The 19,309-nt window shown below is 43.5% G+C and overlaps 2 protein-coding genes across 5 annotated transcripts in view; one reads left to right on the top strand and one right to left on the bottom strand.

Moving 5' to 3' along the window:
• Positions 1-1,171: 1,171 nt before the first annotated feature.
• On the bottom strand, positions 1,172-7,970 carry HSDL1 (hydroxysteroid dehydrogenase like 1). Of its 4 annotated transcripts, none has more exons than XM_069965913.1 (5): positions 7,875-7,970; positions 4,977-5,209; positions 4,257-4,693; positions 2,518-2,736; positions 1,172-1,268 (listed from the first exon to the last, which is right to left on the bottom strand). In XM_069965913.1, exons 2-5 carry the CDS (start codon positions 5,194-5,196, stop codon positions 1,203-1,205), a joined length of 942 nt encoding a protein of 313 aa, XP_069822014.1. In that variant the 5' UTR covers positions 5,197-5,209; positions 7,875-7,970; the 3' UTR covers positions 1,172-1,202. The 4 variants fall into 4 exon arrangements, with proteins under 4 accessions (XP_069822014.1, XP_069822011.1, XP_069822012.1 ...); XM_069965910.1 differs by lacking the exon at positions 1,172-1,268 and adding an exon at positions 1,511-1,615; XM_069965911.1 differs by lacking the exon at positions 1,172-1,268 and adding an exon at positions 1,511-1,615 and having other exon boundaries at positions 7,858-7,958.
• A 5,396-nt stretch (positions 7,971-13,366) lies between these two features.
• The window catches only part of LOC138789661 (phospholipase A2, minor isoenzyme-like), a 12,430-nt gene continuing 6,487 nt past the window's right edge, over positions 13,367-19,309 (top strand). The window contains exons 1-3 of the mRNA XM_069968419.1: positions 13,367-13,452; positions 16,709-16,868; positions 17,604-17,731. Of these exons, the coding sequence (XP_069824520.1) occupies positions 13,416-13,452; positions 16,709-16,868; positions 17,604-17,731 (325 nt within the window). The 5' untranslated portion in view covers positions 13,367-13,415. The remainder of the gene's footprint in view (positions 13,453-16,708; positions 16,869-17,603; positions 17,732-19,309) is intronic.

Here is a 19,309-nt window from a genome sequence, read left to right as displayed (position 1 = left end):
AGACAGAGAAATAACACAAAACAACTAGTATCTCACTTGAAAGTGCTGTAGGAATGTTTAAAATGGGGTAAGGGTTGCTGCTGGTTCCATCACTTTAGTTTGAGAAACACTATTCTATACAAAATGCAAATTTATGCTTCCAGACATTGGTAAAAAGTAACGGCAATACAATGCTAAAATGCACAGCCTTCCGAATAGTCAGTGAAGACATATTGCAATTATGGGAAAATAACTGCATTACTAACCGCACTTCGCATTCATCCCATTAGCAGACTAAATGTCAACTTTGTATATTTGCACAAAGGCATCAATATTCAATATATTTGTAGTTCAACTTATTATTATTTAAAAAAAGGGGTTTTCTTTGTGTAATTTTAAGATATAACATTGGCCACTAGGTGTCGCTGTTTATATTCCTCTGTTGTCAATACATATCTGTCTATGTCAACTGCAGGGCTTTGACAAAATAAAGGAAGTGGGGGCAGGACATTCAGAGCTCTGTGCTCTCCTATGCAGACAATCACACAGCAGTGAGCCCAGCAGCAGTCTTCTTATATAAAATCAGGTGAGCATAGACCACCTTAAATATAATTTATAGTTTTCACTTTCTTGCTGTTCAGTCACATCTATCTAGATCTGCAATTCAACTTTTTACTGCAAATTTTGCAATTATTGTAAAATTGCACATCAAGATAGACATGAGTAAGGAAAAGCATGGAAGTAATAATACAAAAAAGAGAAATCAATTCCCATTGGTCTATGAAAGCTACTCACCTGATCTTCTATAAGAAGTCTGCTGCTGGGCTCACTGCACTGTGATTGACAGTCCAGGAGAGCACAAAGCTCTGAATATCTAGTATTTCATCCAAGCCCTGCAGTTGTTATGGACAAACAGGTATTGACAACAGGCAAAGGAGCAAAAACAATGACACCTAGTGGCCGATGTTATAACTTTCAATTCACACACCAAAAATTTTTGTTTTAACAAAGTGAAATACAAATATGTTAGATACTGATGCCTTTGTCCAAATAATGACAGTACTGCTTTAATGATAAATTGAGTCCATTTTGCATTCAGTAAACAATGAATTGCCTCATTGCCTTTAAGTTTAGATGACAAAAACCAGTAAACGAACTGGCACCACAGTGAAACTAACACAACAACCTGAAATACATTGAGGTCATAACATCACATCCATTTATTACAGCTGGGCAAATGTTCCTATTGGTCCACATAACCAGCCAGGGATCCATCGACATACAAGGAGCTGTATAAAATGAAGAAAAATTGTAAATAGAATTATATCCATACCATACATTAACGTAAAACACAGAGTGTGTGTTCACCCGTACTGTATATACTGTGGATTTTATGCTGTATAAATCAATATAATTAAATAGTTTAAAAAAGCATTAAGTCTTCAGTAAATGCAGTATATAAGAACATACATGTGGGTATTCCTCTGTGGCAATATTTTTTTAAACAGGAGTTGGGGGTGTTTTAAAAATAAAAAACAAAACATACTCACTTGTCTTGATCCCTTGTAGCTGTCGTTGCAACGACTCCCAGTCTCTCCTGCTCACCTCCGCTCCCACTTACTCTAACATGTTGACCCTGCAGGAAATACTAGAAATACTGGTAACCTGCACCAGCCCGTGATTGGCTGAGCAGTCATTTCTGCAGGGTGAACACATTAAAGGAAGTGGAAGAAAATAGCATCAAGTGAGGGGTTACATTTCACGCCCCTAATAAGTTACTTTCTTATTTTCTGATAATACAATGCCTTTTGTTGCATAGACTCTTCATATGCTTCATAGACTTCTTTAAACCCACGATAAAATTCACTCTAACACTCTGCTTAAGCGTCCCAGCTGGTATATTTCTAAAGATGTCTATCTACAAATGGCTTTTCAGTGCCATATTTTATTTCAAAATGTAAGGGGCAGATGTGTTCCATTATAGCGATCATCATCTATGCGTCGGAAATGTGTATGTTTGGGACTAAAAGAAGAAAATCTGAGCTCCTCAAAGACCAGACCACCTGTGATCAGATCTAAGCTCATTAAAAGAGTTCTTTGATATAAATAAAAAAATAAAGGGCAGCCCGCTATGTGTATAAAGTAATAAAATACACCATACTCACCGGTGCCCTAGTTTTCCCTGATACTCCTGTTTACTTCCCCTGATGACATCCTGGCTATGCTGATGATATTGTCAGCATACTGCAGCCATAGTTTGTCCAGAAAGGTCATCAGGGGAAGTAAACAAAGACATTTAGGAGGACTGTAGTGCCAGCGCTGGACCCAGCAAGCAGAGTATGGTATATTTTGTACAAGTATTTTACACATTTAGCGCGCTGTCACATTTTTTTTTAAATCAGAGAACCTTTTAAATGTCCACATACAAGGTCAAAATGGACCATCCTCGAGGTTTTACATGTCCAGTCACAAGATCTTTGTTTGAAAGAAAAGAAATAGGCGAAATAGGGACATAAGCTATGTAAAATCATATTCTACCTGTAATGAATGTGCCCAATATCCTGTGGTCCTGGTGGAGAATCCCAGTGTTCTTACAGCATGGCGAGTATACACATCCGGAGGTGGAGCAAATATTGGTAAGATTCCATAAGCGGATGTCGCTGTGCTTCCTAGGCGTAAAGGAGTCAAACACTGCACAAATATTCCACTGGATGACACCTCGGAACCTAGTTGTCTGCTGAAGGTTTCTAAATAAGCCTGGATGAAAGAAACACAGCATTAAAACAGTAGTTTAGCCATAGTGGTTGTGCAATACACCTACCTGGAACATACTCTAAGCTTAAAGAGGAAGGGCGAAATAATTTTAAGATATGTTATTGCCCAACAAAAGTTATGAAAATTACTAATAGACACTTATTATGGGAAATGCACCTATAGTGTATTTTCCCTGCACTAACTACAGCATGGAGTGTTCAGGGCTCTGTAAAGTTGGTGATGTTATGTCTCATAAACTGCCGACATCTGCTGCAGCGGTGGGATAGACTGGAGCAGCAGGAGTCAGCAGTTTATATTGGCCATTAAAGTCCAGCGAAAATTTTTGTTAAAGTATTGTATTGCCCCCCAAAAGTTATATAAATCACGAATATACACTTATTATGGGAAATGCTTATAAAGTGCTTTTTTCCCTTCACTTACTGCTGCATCAAGGCTTCACTTCCTCGATAAAATGGTGATGTCACGACCCGACTCCCAGAGCTGTGCAGGCTGTGGCTGCTGGAGAGGATGATGGCAGGGGGACACTGAGGGACACAGGGCACTGGAGGGACGCTGAGCATCCCTCTGCCATCATCCTCTCCAGCAGCCACAGCCCGCACAGCTCTGGGAGTAGGGTGGTGACTTCACCGTGTTATCCAGGAAATGAAGCCTTGATGCAGTAGTAAGTGCAGAGAAAAAAGCACTTTATAACTTTTGGGGGAAATACAATACTTTAATAAAAATTTTCGCTGGACTTCTCCTTTAACATATCTTAAAATTATTTTGCCCGGACTTCCCCTTTAAGGGTATGTTCACACTGGGAAAAAAACACAACTATTTTCAGTGTCCAAAACAGTGCATTGCACTGCCCACAATCGCGCTCCCGATGTAAGAAGGGTACCATGCTGAAAAATAGTGACAAGTCCTTCCAACTAATCAGACTACACAGCATTATTTTTGTAGTGTTCCTTTATGGAAACATATAAGCCACAAGAGATTATAAGAAAAGGCTTCATATTAATACAGCTATCACATGCATACATTTGCTAAATTTGTTGAAAAATGTAATAATGATAATAGAAAACTGCACCTGGACTTTCCCCTTTAATCAGTGGCAAATCCTAATCCCACTTGCAATTATTGTTAATGCAAACACTAGCTGTGTCCAGTAGCACGGTGTGTAAAAGCACCCTAAGGAAACTATTTCCAATAAGAATTTATCCCATTATTGAACAAATTTTGTCATGTGACTGTCAGCAACAAAATTTCATGCATGTGAAAGCCATGTAATAGGAAGCCCTTCTCTATCATCTCTGTGGCCTATGTGTTTCCATGGTGGCACGCTACAAAATAACAGTGAAGTCTGATCCTGCAGTGACAGTCATAGATCTGCTGACAGATCTCTCATTATATACAAATAGGGAGAGATCTGTCAATCAGACCTGGAGCCTGTCAGTGCTTCACGCTACCCCTGGTTCAGACAGCATAATACTGGTTACAGATTCTCTTTAATAATACTTAACCTTAGAGGCAGCAGCTTGAGAGTCACTTTTGCCACGAGACCTAGGTATGACATTGACAATGGCTCCTCGCTTCTTCTCTATCATCCCTGGCAGCACTATATGAGCCATCATTACAGCCGCAGCTATGTTGACATTAATGTAATCCCAAACTTTATCTTCTGGAATCTCAACAACACGTTGTGGATAGTCATCAAACACTCCAGCATTATTCACTAGAATACCAACATCTATGTTCCTCAGTGCTTCCTTAATAGAAGGATACACCTCTTGACCCTGGCTGAAATCTACATCAATGAAGTTGGTGTTAACTCCATAAGTTCTAGAGATGGCCTCTGAAACACTGTGTAGCTGGTCTCTCTTGCTGCAGATTAGGATGATATTCAAACCACACTTTGCTAGCTCTTCCGCATATGCCTTGCCTATGCTGTTGGAGGCACCTAGAAGAAGGAAACAATAAGAACTATATAGTCAACTTGTCCTTATAAAACAAGGCTATGTCTTCCTCACATTTCCCCTATTCCCAGGGCAGGGATTTAGAATTGGATTGTGATTAAGTATCCCTGCCCATCAACAAGAATGGGCGTGTATAGGGATCATACACTGTGTTTATAAAGTATCTCTAACTACAGCCAGGCTCACTTTATAGGTGAAACATTACAAATCTCTCAAATGATAGTTCACAGTTTACATTACCAGATTAATACCAAAACTTCTACCTACCAGTCACCACTGCCCATGCTCCATACTGCTGGACATGGTTCTTCTTGCTGAGCAGACATGGTGAAACATGGAGTCTGAGCAGACTGCAACAATCATACAAGATGCAGAGACCTTTCCGAGCCGTGTACAGGGCACCAACTACCGCCAAAACCTCCAAATGGTTGTGACAAGACCTGGCCACCTCTCTGTACAGAAGATTAAAGCTGTCCACTGCCGCCATGGAGGATGCAAGTCTGAAATTAGAGGAAAATCCTGTTAAATAAAATGGGAAATCTGACAGACTGTCTATTCAGGCCTTTTACCCCAGCACCTAATAGATATATAGTAAAATTCCTGCCGCACTGTAATGACAGAGCCATGCGGCTGATTCATTACAGCATATCTGTACAGTTCCCCCGCTCCCAGCATCTAATTACAGATGCTGCCCGGGCGGAGGAGAGTCCGTTACAGGCATTCCACATGCTTGTTCCATGAGGAACACAGAACGTGTGAATGCAGCCTAAATGTTCTCCTTGAACTTTGCTTTTTTCAACTGTGGAATACTCTATAACTGGTGTAGTAAAAATCCACATTATATCACAGTTACAGTGCTGGATAATGAGACTTCATCTAACCTACTGATTGGTCCGCCATTAATGGCCTATCAGAGGGTAAGCCATCAGTAACACCCCCCCCCCCCCCAAAAAAAAACTTCCTTTTGCCTTAAATTGGCCATACATTGTCCAGCCCGCCAGAACAGAGAGTTCTGGTGGTGATTTTCCATCATGTTCGACCCATACCTTCATCATGTAAAGCTCCAAACACCTTATACTAATAGCCAAACAAATCGCAAGAGGTGGGTACGGCCAACAAAAGTATAGGGCATATTGGAACTAGTGTTCAGATGCTGCTCAAATAATTAATGCCTGAAAGACTGTATGTTCTTCACTAATAGCTCCATACAAAAGAATTTCATTTTTTGTTCTTATTTTTGTATATATCGTTCCTTCAGGGGATATTTAACCCCCTTGACTACCCAGGGCATACCCCATTGGTGGTGGCATCGCGCCCCTTGTAATGCGATCCCTGCTTGTTGCCAAGGCTCTGCGCTGTAATGGTGTTGATCCCGACTATGCACTCCATTGCTATGGGCTCCAGCAGCCCTTAGCAATGCATCACTGATCTCATTGATCAATGCATCAATGAGAGATCAGTATTAGAGATGAGCGAACCGGGTTCGAGTCGATCCGAACCCGAAAGTTCGGTATTTGATTAGCGGTGGCTGCTGAACTTGGATAAAGCTCTAAGGTTGTCTGGAAAACATGGATACAGCCAATGACTATATCCATGTTTTCCACATAGCCTTAGGGCTTTATCCAAATTCAGCAGCCACCGCTAATCAAATGCCGAAAGTTCGGGTTCGGATCGACTCGAGCATGCTCGAGGTTCGCTCATCTCTAATCAGTATAGTTAACATAGAAGTTAACTATAAGGTGGATTTCAAATTTAAATTAAATTTATTATAGTATTGGAATTCCCCCCCCCCCCCCCCCCCCCCCCAAAAAAAAAAGTTATACAAATCACCAATATACACTTATTACAGGAAATGCACATAAAGTGCTTTTTTCCCTGCACTTACTACTGCATCAAGGCTTCACTTCCTGGATAATATGGTGATGTCAAGACTAGAGAGGAGCGAACCGAGTTCAGGTCCATCCGAACCCGAACGATCTGCATTTGATTAGCGACGGCTGCTGAACTTGGATAAAGCTGTAAGGTTGTCTGGAAAACATAGATACAGCCAATGACTATATCCATGTTTTCCACATAGCCTTAGAGCTTTATCCAACTTCAGCAGCCACCGCTAATCAAATGACGAATGTTCGGGTTCGGATGGACTCGAGCATGCTCCAGGTTCGCTCATCTCTAGTCAGGACCCGACTCCCAGAGCTGTGCGGGCTGTGGCTGCTGGAGAGGATGATGGCAGAGGGATGCTCAGTGTCCCTTCAGTGCTCTATGTCCCTCATTGTCCCTCTGCCATCATCCTCTCCAGTGTGTAATATCATCTCAGGAGAGAGCGTACGCCCCTTCCGCAGTTGCCGCTCTCCGCTCAAAGAAGTGACATGCCACTTCTTTGAGTGGAGAGCGGCGGCAGAAGAGGATCACGCGCCCTCTCATTCACTCAGAGTGGGACACTGAGCACGGTGGGATTCCGCTGTATTTGCTCAGTGTGAACACACCCTTACAAAGTACAATTGGTGTCACAAAAACTAATGGCTGATGTGGGTCTGTAGGTGAAAAAATGCCAGAGCTATGGCCTTTAAAGGGACTATACCATCAGGCCTGGGCTGAAGCACTGGAGGCGGGCTGACCCGCCCACAGTGGGAGGAAACCTCCGGCCCTCAATGATATGACTCCATTAGAATCAAAGCAGATGTATCATAGAGGGGCAGGGGTTTCCCTCCACTTCAGGTGGGTCAGCCCGCCTCCAGTGCTTCAGCCCAGGCCTGATGCTATAGTCCCTTTACGCACAAGGTGGAAAAAACAAAAGCGCAAAAATGAAAATTGGCCTGGTCATCAAAGGGTTAAACAAAATATACAAAAAAAAATATTTAAGTTTAACTCCTGAATTAAGTGTACCACCAGGCCCAGGCAAGATGAATAGGTCAGGATGCCGCCCTGTTGGACATGACAGAACCTGCCGACTCCATTATAAGTCAGAGCAGTCTCACATGGAGGGGGTTACAGCGCACAATAAGAGGGGCGTTGCCCACAGCAACCACATTTCATCTCTCATCATTGTGAAAAGCCAGAAACATAGAGGCCGAATTCTGTCGTGAGCCCCCGTCCATACAGAACGCCCCTCCCCAGTCCCTGATGAACAGATATATAATGTACACACAGAGGAAGCGCTCTGACCTACGGCACCAAACGCCTCTGGACTGCGGGCAAACGACACGACCGGTCACGTGATCCTAGTGACAGAAAGCAGGAGGCTGCGCTGATAGGCTGGTGCGTGACACGTGGGCGCTGCCTCTAGAGCTCAGGGTTCAGGTCCTGGCAGCACACAGCACAGCCATGTGTTCCTGGTGATGTTTCTCAGACTAAAATAGATTGTCATTCTGGTATCTGTTGTGAAGCTTATGTATATCTCATACCTGACAGTATGCAAACCGTTGCGGCATCTATCATAAAATACAACCTTCCCTGTGCTGTTTATACACCGGGCAGGACCTTCCTTTTTAGAGGATCGGAGAGGGTAGTTGCTGTATGGGATTTAGACACTATCGATCAGAGAGGGGGACAACTAAACCACATGACACATGACGTTTACCAGTCTCTGACTCTCTAGTCTTTGGCTGTGGGCATTATGGGAGTTGTAGTTTTGCAGCAGTTTTCATAGATAGCAGAAGATCTCTATCTAGCTGTCTGTCTACTATATTCTATTGCCTTTGGCTCCATCTAGTGGTAGTAGTAGGTGAACATAACCACTCACTAGTAGGAAACACTTATATCTGCCTCCATTGTAGATTCGCAGACTGACCACGCAGTCTGCGAATAGAAGACTCCAGCGGGCAGGCACGGCAGGGCATGAGAGAGCGGCCTTGGCAACAGGAACTAGGACTAGGTGTTGAGACCACCATTCTCGGGCTAAAATGTCCAAACCCTGACCTAACTCCAAGTATACAGGTCAACAATATTTCCTACACCTTAGGGTGGGTTCACACTGCGTTTTTGCAATGCGTTTAACGGATCCGTTTTTTTTAATGGTCAAAAAAGTAGTGTCATCAGTACTTTATTGCGCGTCGAAAAAACGCATCCGTTTTGATCCGTTTTTTTTTTTATAATGGAAGTCAATGGAAAAATGGATGCACACAAATGCATCCGTTTTTTGCAAAAAAACTGATCAGTTAAACGGATGCTGAAAACGCAGTGTGAACCTAGCTTTATCCACATTTCCTGCTCAGTACTAAATATCCAGAGAGGGCTATGAGGGTAAGCATAGCATGTTTTGAGAAAAAGCTGGCTATTTAAAGTGACAGGTAATATAGAAGGACAAACCAGGCTTGCTGTCTGAGGCTATGTTCCCACTCAGTATTTCGGTCAGTATTTTGCAACCAAAATCAGAAGTGAATTGAAAACACAGAAAGGCCATGCTCACACACTGTTGAAATTGAGTGGATGGCCGCCACCTAATAGCAAATAACAGCAGTTATTTCAAAACAGGCAGAGCTAGAAACTTGTGGGGGCTGGCATCTTGGATTTTTTAAGGAAACTCTTATCAAGCGCACGCCTTTTGCAGTGTTTCCAATGCAGTTTCAAATGTACGTTTAAATTCTGCAACTCGATTCAGTAGAAGCTGAGCTGCAGTAACCTGTGCCACCAACGCTCAGTAGACAGAGCAGATCTTTTGGCACTCACTGTGTATTGCTTTTCTAGCACTCTGTTGCTTTACAAAAAAAAAATAAAGGTTTTTCCTGTGGATAGTCTATCAATATCATCAAGCTTGACAACACCTTTAACAGTTATGGCTGTACTTCATCAAATCCGCATTTACAACAGCATGAGGAGTACATGTAAATTTCTGGTTTGCAGCGATAGTTTGTTTTTTTTCTTCAAGTTATTGAATTGAATGGGGACTAGAGATGAGCGTAACTGGAGCACACTTGAGTGTGACCACTCTGCACCGAAACACTGTCGATTGACAACGCGAGATGCCACCCCAGGGAATCCTGGAAAACACAGCCATAGGTGAATATGCTGCATCCATATTCTCCAGGACCCCCCAAGGGCAGCATCCAACCCTGCTGACCACCAGTAACTTGCTACCTCTTTAAAATTGGGGCAAGGAGGGATGATCACTGCCCAAAGTGTGGAAGAGAAAACTCAGATGACGGGGAATAGTGGTGGTGGTGGGGGGGGGGGGCAGCAATGCAGATCTGTTATGTTTTAGGTGCTGTGTAATGAGATTGTATGTAATTTGTTTCATAATCTGGAAATTTAAATGTTTAAAATAAAAAAAACTCTGTAAATGCATAGATTTATTGAATTTACTTAGGAACACATGCCTACATTTTTCACTGTACATTTCTGTCCATCACTAAAGAAAACTCTATGTACTTGTGAAGTACATTTCCCAGAACACAGAGTATCCCTGGAAATTACCAGTCATCAATTATACAAGACCAGTTTTTTTTTTCTTAGTTGTTTCCTGGCGTCTTATCATATCACCTGGCCTGGGAGAAAACCAGCTGCTCCTTCATTTACAAGGTTTTATTTAGCAGAAGAAAAAAAAGCCACTGCCATTCAAAACTCTTCAGAATATGTATGGTCTTTGTTAGTGCCCTACTACACGATCTAACCCCACATAATAACTGAGTGTCGATGTAGTAGCATACTTACACAGCTCAAACAGTAGGCCCGGAGGGCTGCACGGACGATTGCTATATCAGGACGATTGCTGCAATCATCGTGGCTGCAGCAAGAGTTTGCTTGTCTACTGGCCTATTGCTTGTTGCCCATTGGCCCGATTATCTGCCTGTGTAAAAGGGCCCCTACACGGGGATTTGTGTGGCTGACAGACAATTTTTTTTTGGTGGGGGGGGGAGGATCAAAACAACCCAATCAGCCTTTAAATGAACCCTTAACCACAGTAATGTATGGCACTGACATTATAAACACAACCCAACATTTTGTGCAGAACAAAAAAAAAAGGGTTGACATTTTTGAAATATTCAAATCAGTAATGTTGTTAAGAAGACACCAGAAAGGTTTATAGTGCTGTAGCATATATCACTGATTTTCCAGTACAGGACTGTTATATAATAGTGTGGTGGAATACAATATATAGATGGAGCAGCTCAGCCAAAGGTGGTATTGTCGTGACGCCAGTGCTAGTCCAGCACACAGCTGTGATGTTGGTACCTGCTTTGTGTTGTGGCTGGCTGAAAACCCCAAATGGCAGGTGACCTGCCAGGTTGTAGTGGGTTCTTGTCACCAGAGGCCGACCTATCACTTGTGCAGCCTGTTCAGCTGCACAGAGGCCCAGGCCAATAGAGGGGTCCGCCAGGCTCAGACTCTAAAGTGTCAGCTCAGCATGGCACATGTGTGTAGTTGGCCTCCCAGGCTACATAAGCACCCAGGAAGTGCAGGCCCCCTGCTCCTGTGGTGGTGCCCCTTTAGTGACTGGATGCTGTACCCAGTTGGGGCTGGTTCTCCTCTTCTCCTGCACGCTGCTGCTGACACCCCCTTCTGTACTCAACTGTCCGACATACCTTCTTTAAGGAGGAGATGAGAGCATGTGGTGACAGGGGCTGGAGTGATCCTACAGGGTTATGGCTGCCAGGGACAGGATGTGGTGACGAGCTGGAGGGATCCTGCAGGGTTAGGGCTGCCAGGGACAGGATGTGGTGACGGGCTGGAGGGATCCTGCAGGGTTATGGCTGCCAGGGACAGGATGTGGTGACAGAGGCTGGAGGGATCCTGCAGGGTTAGGGCTGCCAGGAACAGGATGTGGTGACAGAGGCTGGAGGGATCCTGCAGGGTTATGGCTGCCAGGGACAGGATATGGTGACAGAGGCTGGAGGGATCCTGCAGGGTTAGGGCTGCCAGGAACAGGATGTGGTGACAGAGGCTGGAGGGATCCTGCAGGGTTATGGCTGCCAGGGACAGGATATGGTGACAGAGGCTGGAGGGATCCTGCAGGGTTATGGCTGCCAGGGACGGGACTGTGAAGAGGAGCAGCAGCAGCTCTGACAGTGAGTGATTATTGTCAGTGTGTCTGTCAGGCTGCTTGAAGTTATAAGATAGAGGGTGGTCTGTGGAAGAGAAATTACAGAGCCCCCACCCCCCTCTCTAGTGCTGTAAGTTTCATTGTAAGTTTATACCTTTTTAGCTCCCACTTGTGCAGCCACATACAGTACATGTATCCCACCTGTGCAGCCACATACAGTACATGTATCCCACCTGTGCAGCCACATACAGTACATGTCTCCCACCTGTGCCCCAACAGTGATTAAGGGCCCCTTTGTTCTATCACCTATTAGTGTTGTTCTGGGGTCACTTGGATAGATAGCACAACATGGGCCCCTGCAAAATAGAAAAGCTTAAAGCAACTCTGTACCCACAATCTGACCCCCCCAAACTGCTTGTACCTTCAGATAGCTGCTTTTAATCAAAGATCTGTCCTGGGGTCTGTATGGCAGGTGATTGTCCTAAAAAACAACTTTTAAACTTGCAGCCCTGTGCCCAATGGCCGTGGCCTAGATTGTGTATGCATTAGGCTGGCACAACCTTTCTGTCCCTCCTCCCCACCCTCTTCATCATTAGGAATGCTCCAGGCATATTGTCTCCTATTTTCCACCTGTGTCAGCTCGGCACATGGGCTGGATCGTTAAGACACCTGTTCAATGTTCAGACAGGAGAAAATGTTGCAGTGGCATTCCTAATAATGATGAGGGTGGGGAGGAGGGACAGAGGGGTGGTGCAAAGTTAAGGCATAGATACTGCCGTTGGGCACGGGGCTGCAAGTTTAAAAGTTGTTTTTTAGGACAATAACTGCATCACCTGCTGAACGGACCCCAGGACAGATCTTGGATTAAAAGCAGCCATCCGAAGGTACAAGTGGTTTGGGGGGGGGGGGGGGGGGGTCAGATTGTGGGTACAGAGTCTTTTGAACTTCACTTGCAGTGGTATTGTTTTCAGGGCTGTGGAGTCGGTAAGCCGCAGCTTAGACTCCGACTCCTGAATTCTATCAGGGACCCACTCTGACTCCAGCTCCTTCAGAAATGGCCAGCCAGACACCAGGGAAGTTATTTATCAAACTACTGTAAGGTAGAACTATCTCAGTAGCTTATTTCTAATGTCCTACATAATCCTGGGGCGACTTCTGAGGGAATAAGACAAAGATATAAAGCAGATTCTCCTGTGTGTGCGCAGTGAATGCAGCCAGTCTCCAGCCTCCATGTCCTGAACAACTCACTTCTAACTAATACTCACCATACACAAAGGAAAACTGCAACACTGCCAGATATCTGTGATATAGAGGTCAGCCATATGATATAAAGGTCAGACTTAGGCCCCGATTTATCAGCTATGGTGCAAGGAACATATCCGTGAGCCTGCATTGTTATCAAATCGCTCAACAGATCAAAGAATTTTATTCTTTGCTGGAATGTTTTTGTTTTTTTTTGCATGAACTGCATGAATTACCCCACTAAAGGGTTCCATATTCTTGAAAACCTTTTGTGAAGAATTGCCAATGTGTAGCTAGAAAAGTGGTTACCAAGTATATAATCAGTAATACATAAACTATTTTGTTCTACCAAACTGTTTATGCCAAGCCTTACCATCTGAACCCATATCTAAGGTTTGATAGGCACATTATTCCACAACCCTGTGCCAAGGTCACCACCTGATATAAGATTGAAATGTTCCATTGTAAATGCCTCAGAAGCCACCATGAGAACCTGGGTGTTCCTGACACTGCTTCTTTCTGGTAAGCCCTGTGGACAATGCATTTATTGTTTTAAATCCTATTCAAACAAACATTTTCATTAAGGGTACAAACCCACACACAGTATACGCAGCAGATACGCAACAAATACGCAGCAGATTTGATGGTTTAGATTTGATGCTGTGTTCAGTTATTTAAATCTAATCTGCTGCGTATTTGTTGCATATTTGCTGCGTATCGCAGCAGTAAAAACGCTGCATATACGGTGTGTGGGTTTATACCCTAAGGGTACGTTCACACATACCGAATCCGCTGCGGATCCCTGCCCAGCAAACCCACAGCCCGTCCAGTTAACCCCCTGCTGCTGGAGCCTATACCTCACCTGCTCCCTTGCTTCGGGGCTCCCGGTGTCTTCACATCCCACTCAGCCAATCAGTGCCAAGAACCCCCGAAGCAAGCGGGAGCGGGGACCAGATGAAGTATAGGCTCCAGCGGCCAAGGGTTAACGGGGCTGGCTGCGGACAAACTGGCAGCAGGATGTCCATCCTGCTGCGGGTTTTTCTCCCAATAGAGTTTACTGGGCAGGGATCCACAGCAGTATTGCTGCAAATTCACAGCGAGAAATCCGCTGCAGATCCGGTATGTGTGAATGTGATGTTTGCCAAGTCTAATATGTATTACCAGTCTAGAGAATTAGCATGTACATTACATTTGAAATCTACAATTTTTACAGCATATCATGTATTATGTATGGGGAATTGAACTCTTTCTGCCAAGTTCTCCCAAAATGTATAGGTGATCACTAGGGTTCTCTGAAATGGAATACCCTGTGATCAGCTTATTGTTGGGGAATTTCCGAAAGGGAATACCCCTTTAAAATAATATAAAACATGGACAGTTCAAATGTCATAATAAATTAAAATATTACATTTTAGTGACTTACAGCAGGTTCATTGGTTGTAGTTGTGCTTTAATGAAAATGCTATTACAGTGTACCTGTGACAAGGTGAATTTCATGCTCTCGCTTGTGTTGTTTAGCTCCGAAGAATTCTTATGTTTTTGGCCAATTATAGGGCAGCACCTACACCTCTCTGCTATGCCATGACATAGTGCTGGAGAAACTGCACTGGACTGGACAGATGGGCACTGTGCTGGAAGATGATTTACAATACTAAATATAGCATGTGGGGGGGGGGGGTGTAGTAGTGGGTTATTAATTACAGATGAGCAAACCTCGAGCATGCTCGAGTCCATCTGAACCCGAACTTTCGGCATTTGATTAGCGGTGGCTGCTGAAGTTGGATAAAGCCCTAAGGCTATGTGGAAAACATGGATATAGTCATTGGCTGTATCCATGTTTTCCAGACAACCTTAGAGCTTTATCCAAGTTCAGCAGCCCCCGCTAATCAAATGCCGAACGATCGGGTTCGGATGGACCCGAACCCGGTTCGCTTATCTCTATTATTGATACTCTGTTTGAAAGGTGCAATATGAGCAGAAAGAAAACAAACAGCAGCAGATAGGATCACAATAAGAAAGCAGCCCTGGTCTAAGTATTTCAATGCTGATAATGTTGACAACTAAAGGGAGGGGACAGAGAATTACATTCAAAAGGCAGCACTGGGTCCAAAATAATAACAATTATTTACACAAGGGACAGTTGCCAAGAATTTTTTGGGTGATCAGAGATAAAAAGTAAGACTTGATTTACCTTTTAGGCATAGTGTAGACCATTTGGAGGAGGCAAAGAGGCTCCAATTGCATTTTCATCATCTAAGCTCTCTTCTGTGCATAACAATATGTTAGCCTCACCCACACTCCTTGTATTTCATCTTGATCGCTCTGCAAGACAGAATTCCCCTAACAGGCAGTGAACAGCAGTTTGCAGAAAGATACTGTATGTAGCCAAGGGTTCACTTGTTTTAAAAAAATTTAACAGTTCACAGGACAAACGTATGAATTAACTTACTGTAGATGTCTAGCCACCTCCTGACTAGGTGACATCTTCATTAAGATTGATCAATACATAAACAATTTATATGCTATATTAAAATTCTAATATTATGGGAGCATTGGGACCAAACTAATAAACGCAAATCGTAACCATAGCAGTCTACTATGAGAAGAGCCAAAGGGGGAATTTATCACACTCTGCACAAGTCTAGGTTGAAAAAAATGTACAATTTGTATTGTATAAGCCCCATCTTCATGCAAAAATAAAAAGGTTGCACAAACTCCTCCTTTGATTACGCCAACAGTAATGACAAACAAACTGTTCCGTACACTTGTGTTTTCAGTGGACATTGGAAAAGTGGCCATGTTTTTGTAGCGCTGGATAACCCCTTTAAGTTAGGGACCTGATCAAGTTGTAACTACTATAACTCCTGATGTTAGTAGTATATAGTGCTAAGAAGTAAATGGTCAGTCATAAGTTTAGGGATGTGCTACCTTTGTCTTTTTTTCTCTCCATACAATTACAGGGTTCTTAAAAAGGTTTTCTGAGTTAATTTGACATAGGTCTCTGAATGGCCCCTCCTAAACACATTGGGGGTGGCCCTACACTGTCAGTGGGGAGGAGGTTTCTCCCCGAACACCACACTGATTCACAGGACCAGCACCACAGCGGGAGGGCGGGGAAGGGGAGGGGTTGGATTGGCTGATAACACAGGATACCAGGACCACCACAGCAGTGGGAAGATGGGGGAGGGGGGGGTAACTGGGGCTGCCACGTGGGACACAGGATACTGGGATCAGCGGGGCCAGAGGGAGGATTGGGGGGGGGGTTCTCTGGCGATTAGATAGGGGCCGGCTGGGTCGGTCACTTTTTGTCTACCGAGGCATGGCATCCCACTCTTCTTGAAGTGCAACCCTGAGGTCATTGAGGTTCTGGGGGACAGTGTAATGAGCCTCTACAAGGCAACTCATACATAGTAGGCAACTTCCACTCTTTTGATTCTTCTTCACAATGGATTCTGGGAGAGATCATCTTTAGATATGTTTGGGTAAAAATATAAATGGCGATGCTACCAACATTGTCTGGAATAATTTCTGTCTATCCAATTAAAAATAGATTAGCTACCAAATTCCAGTTCGGAAGCTTAGTAGTTCCCCATGTCACAGAAAATGTAGGCATTTTAAAGTAATTGTTTATATACTGTACACCACAACCATTTTTACTCACAGATTTTGAGCATTTAAGACTATTTTAAAATAAGCTTTAATGTATGTTTGCATGTTTATAATACTAATATACATTTTGTTGGTGCCACCCTTAGTGTAATGGTATATTTCTCTACAGTGACTTTGGTCTCAGGTCATCCTCATCCCAGGAATCTACTGCAGTTCAGAAAAATAATAAAGTGCATAATACCAGACAGCCGTCCCCTGAATGAATATAATGGCTATGGATGCTACTGTGGATTTGGAGGCTCTGGTACACCAGTGGATGAGCTTGACATGTAGGTTCCTAATGCAGAGAAGTAAGGAACTCTAGAACAGCTATGATTTTGGGTCCATTTACACGGAAAGATTATCTGACAAAGATTTAAAGCCAAAGCCAGGAATGGATTTAAAAAGAAGAGAAATCTCAGACTTCCCTTTATGACCTGTTCCCTGTTTGTAGTCTGTTCCTGGCTTTGGCTTCAAATCTTTGTAAATGGACTCTTTTAATAGATCATTAGTACATTTTGCCTGGGAAATCCCTTTGTATTAAAGATTAGAAAAACAAGGCCACTTTCTTCCAGAAATAGCACAACTCTTGTCTTCAGTTTGGGTGGGGTTTTCCAGTTAGGGAGCTTCAATGAAACGAGTTCCTTAACCCCACCAAAGCTGGACACAGGAGTTGTGCTGTTTCTGCAAAAAAGTGGCCATGGTTTTTCTGCAGCTGGGCAACACACTTATTGGCCGGACGAGAGAGCAGGACGCCGGACCCGTGCAGCGAGGACAGGTAATGTATGCTTACAGCGGGGGAGCCGGGCGGGAGCAGAAGGGGTTAAGGGCGGCAGAATTACATACTCGCTGCGGTCGTTTAGACCGCAGCAAGTATGTAGTGTATGGGAACTGCCAGGACCTGCCGGGCTCGCAGCGAGAATCTCGCTGCGAGCCCGTTCGTGTAAATATACCCTTAACCCAAAACAGATGTGTGTGAAGTAGCCATATAGGTCTCAGACATGTCTTTGTTTTCTCACACACAGGTGCTGTCAGATTCATGATAACTGCTATGGACAATACAAATCAATTAAAAACTGTAATATAATATTTGACAACCCTTACACAGAGTTCTATTCTTACAGCTGTACTGATAACACAGTGACCTGCAAAAGTAAGTATAAAACTCAAAATGCAGAAAAGCAACCTCACACATCATAAACAGCTGATATGGCTAATATTGATTGTCTGGGACAACTTGCAGTCAATGTCTATCTCCACTGAAAACATCCCTACAGCCTACTTGTCAATGATTTGGCTATATGAGAATAATATCTCTTTATCCAGGATTAGAAAAGCATTGGCGTTTTCTATCAAAAACAGCCCCACACTTCATGAGGCCATGTTCACACAATGTAAGTTAAAGCAACTCTGTACCCACAATCTGACCCCCTCAAACCGCTTGTACCGTTGGATAGCTGCTTTTAATCCAAGATCTGTCCTGGGGTCCGTCCGGCAGGTGATGCAGTTATTGTCCTAAAAAAACTTTTAAACTTACAGCCCTGTGTCAAATTGGCGTAGCCTAGAGTGTCTATGCCCTAGGCTTGCACCGCCTCTCTGTCCCTTCTCCCCCCCCCCCCTCTTTTCCATTAGGAACGCCCCTGGGCAGCATTTCTCCTCTTCAGCACTTGTCTGAACATTGCAATGGTGCCTTAACGATCCAACACATGTGCAGTGTTCACACAGGTGATGAATAGGAGAAATTCTGCCTGGGGCATTCCTAAGTGAAGCTTAACCATCCAGTAATGCAGTACTGGCGGGATGGTCTCAGACACTGACCGTTGTGTGAACATGGCCTAAGGTTCTGTGCAGTATTACAATTCAGCTCTTCAGTTGCAGTTCCACTCACAAACTTAGGACAAGAGTTGTGCTGTTCCTTGAAGCAATCGGTTATGTGTTTCTAATCCTTGATAACCCATTAAGTAATTATCCAGAAATACCTTATTTGGAGTTTTGGCAGCTGGCAAGGCCTGGCGCTCCACAGCCCAGTTGTTCTGCTGATAATAGGACCTAATAGGAGTTTATGAATGGGGTGTAACAGCTTAGAGGTTATGGGGAAACATAATATGGCCATTGGCATGAAAGTTAATGCTGTAAATGTATTCTATTTTCTAACTTTCTAGAATTAAAAAATATAAATGTATATTTGTGTTATAAGCTAACATATAGAAAATAATGACCACTTTTATCTCCTTCCATAATTCTGTTTCTTAATTTAATTAGTAACGTGTTATTATTAAACAAAAATTAAAGCGTTGCAAAGTCTCTGAAGTAGTTTCAGTGACTTGTTCTCAGGGTCGGATTAATTTTACCATAGGCCCCGGATGTTCAACAAACCTGGGCCCCACACCCCACTGTAACTATGGCAGCACTAATGTGGTGTTCATAGTACAGGATAGATAATGTCATGATGCCATGATTGATTTGCGGCAAAAAAGCAGCGATTTTTGCAAATCATGACAGAACTGTAGCCAGGAGACATTATACCACTGAAAGTCTTTATGTGTGGCCCCCAAGGACCTATTATGATCCCTTACCGCTTGTTGTACAGGCTTGGGGGCTACCAAGGGGCCTGTTTAAACCGTGCAGTGACTTTTCTTAGGAGAATACCCGTACTCATGGTTTAGAATACTACCTCTTGAAGAGATCACAGAGTGCCAGCAAAGGTTCGGCAGGGCAAATCGGCTTTAAG

Source organism: Dendropsophus ebraccatus, chromosome 4 (genome assembly GCF_027789765.1).
Source record: "Dendropsophus ebraccatus isolate aDenEbr1 chromosome 4, aDenEbr1.pat, whole genome shotgun sequence".
In the NCBI taxonomy this organism is placed as follows: domain Eukaryota; kingdom Metazoa; phylum Chordata; class Amphibia; order Anura; family Hylidae; genus Dendropsophus; species Dendropsophus ebraccatus.
The sequence above is the reverse complement of the archived record's forward strand: the minus strand, read 5'-3'. Positions and strand labels throughout refer to the sequence as shown.

Coding starts and splice junctions, on each gene's coding strand:
- HSDL1 (XM_069965910.1), bottom strand. CDS start 5,196: ATGGCGGCAGTGGACAGCTTTAATCTTCTGTACAGAGAGGTGGCCAGG. Junction 4,694..4,976: donor AGCATGGGCAGTGGTGACTG/GTAGGTAGAAGT, acceptor TCCTTCTTCTAG/GTGCCTCCAACAGCATAGGC. Junction 1,616..2,517: donor ATTGGGCACATTCATTACAG/GTAGAATATGAT, acceptor TATTTCCTGCAG/GGTCAACATGTTAGAGTAAG.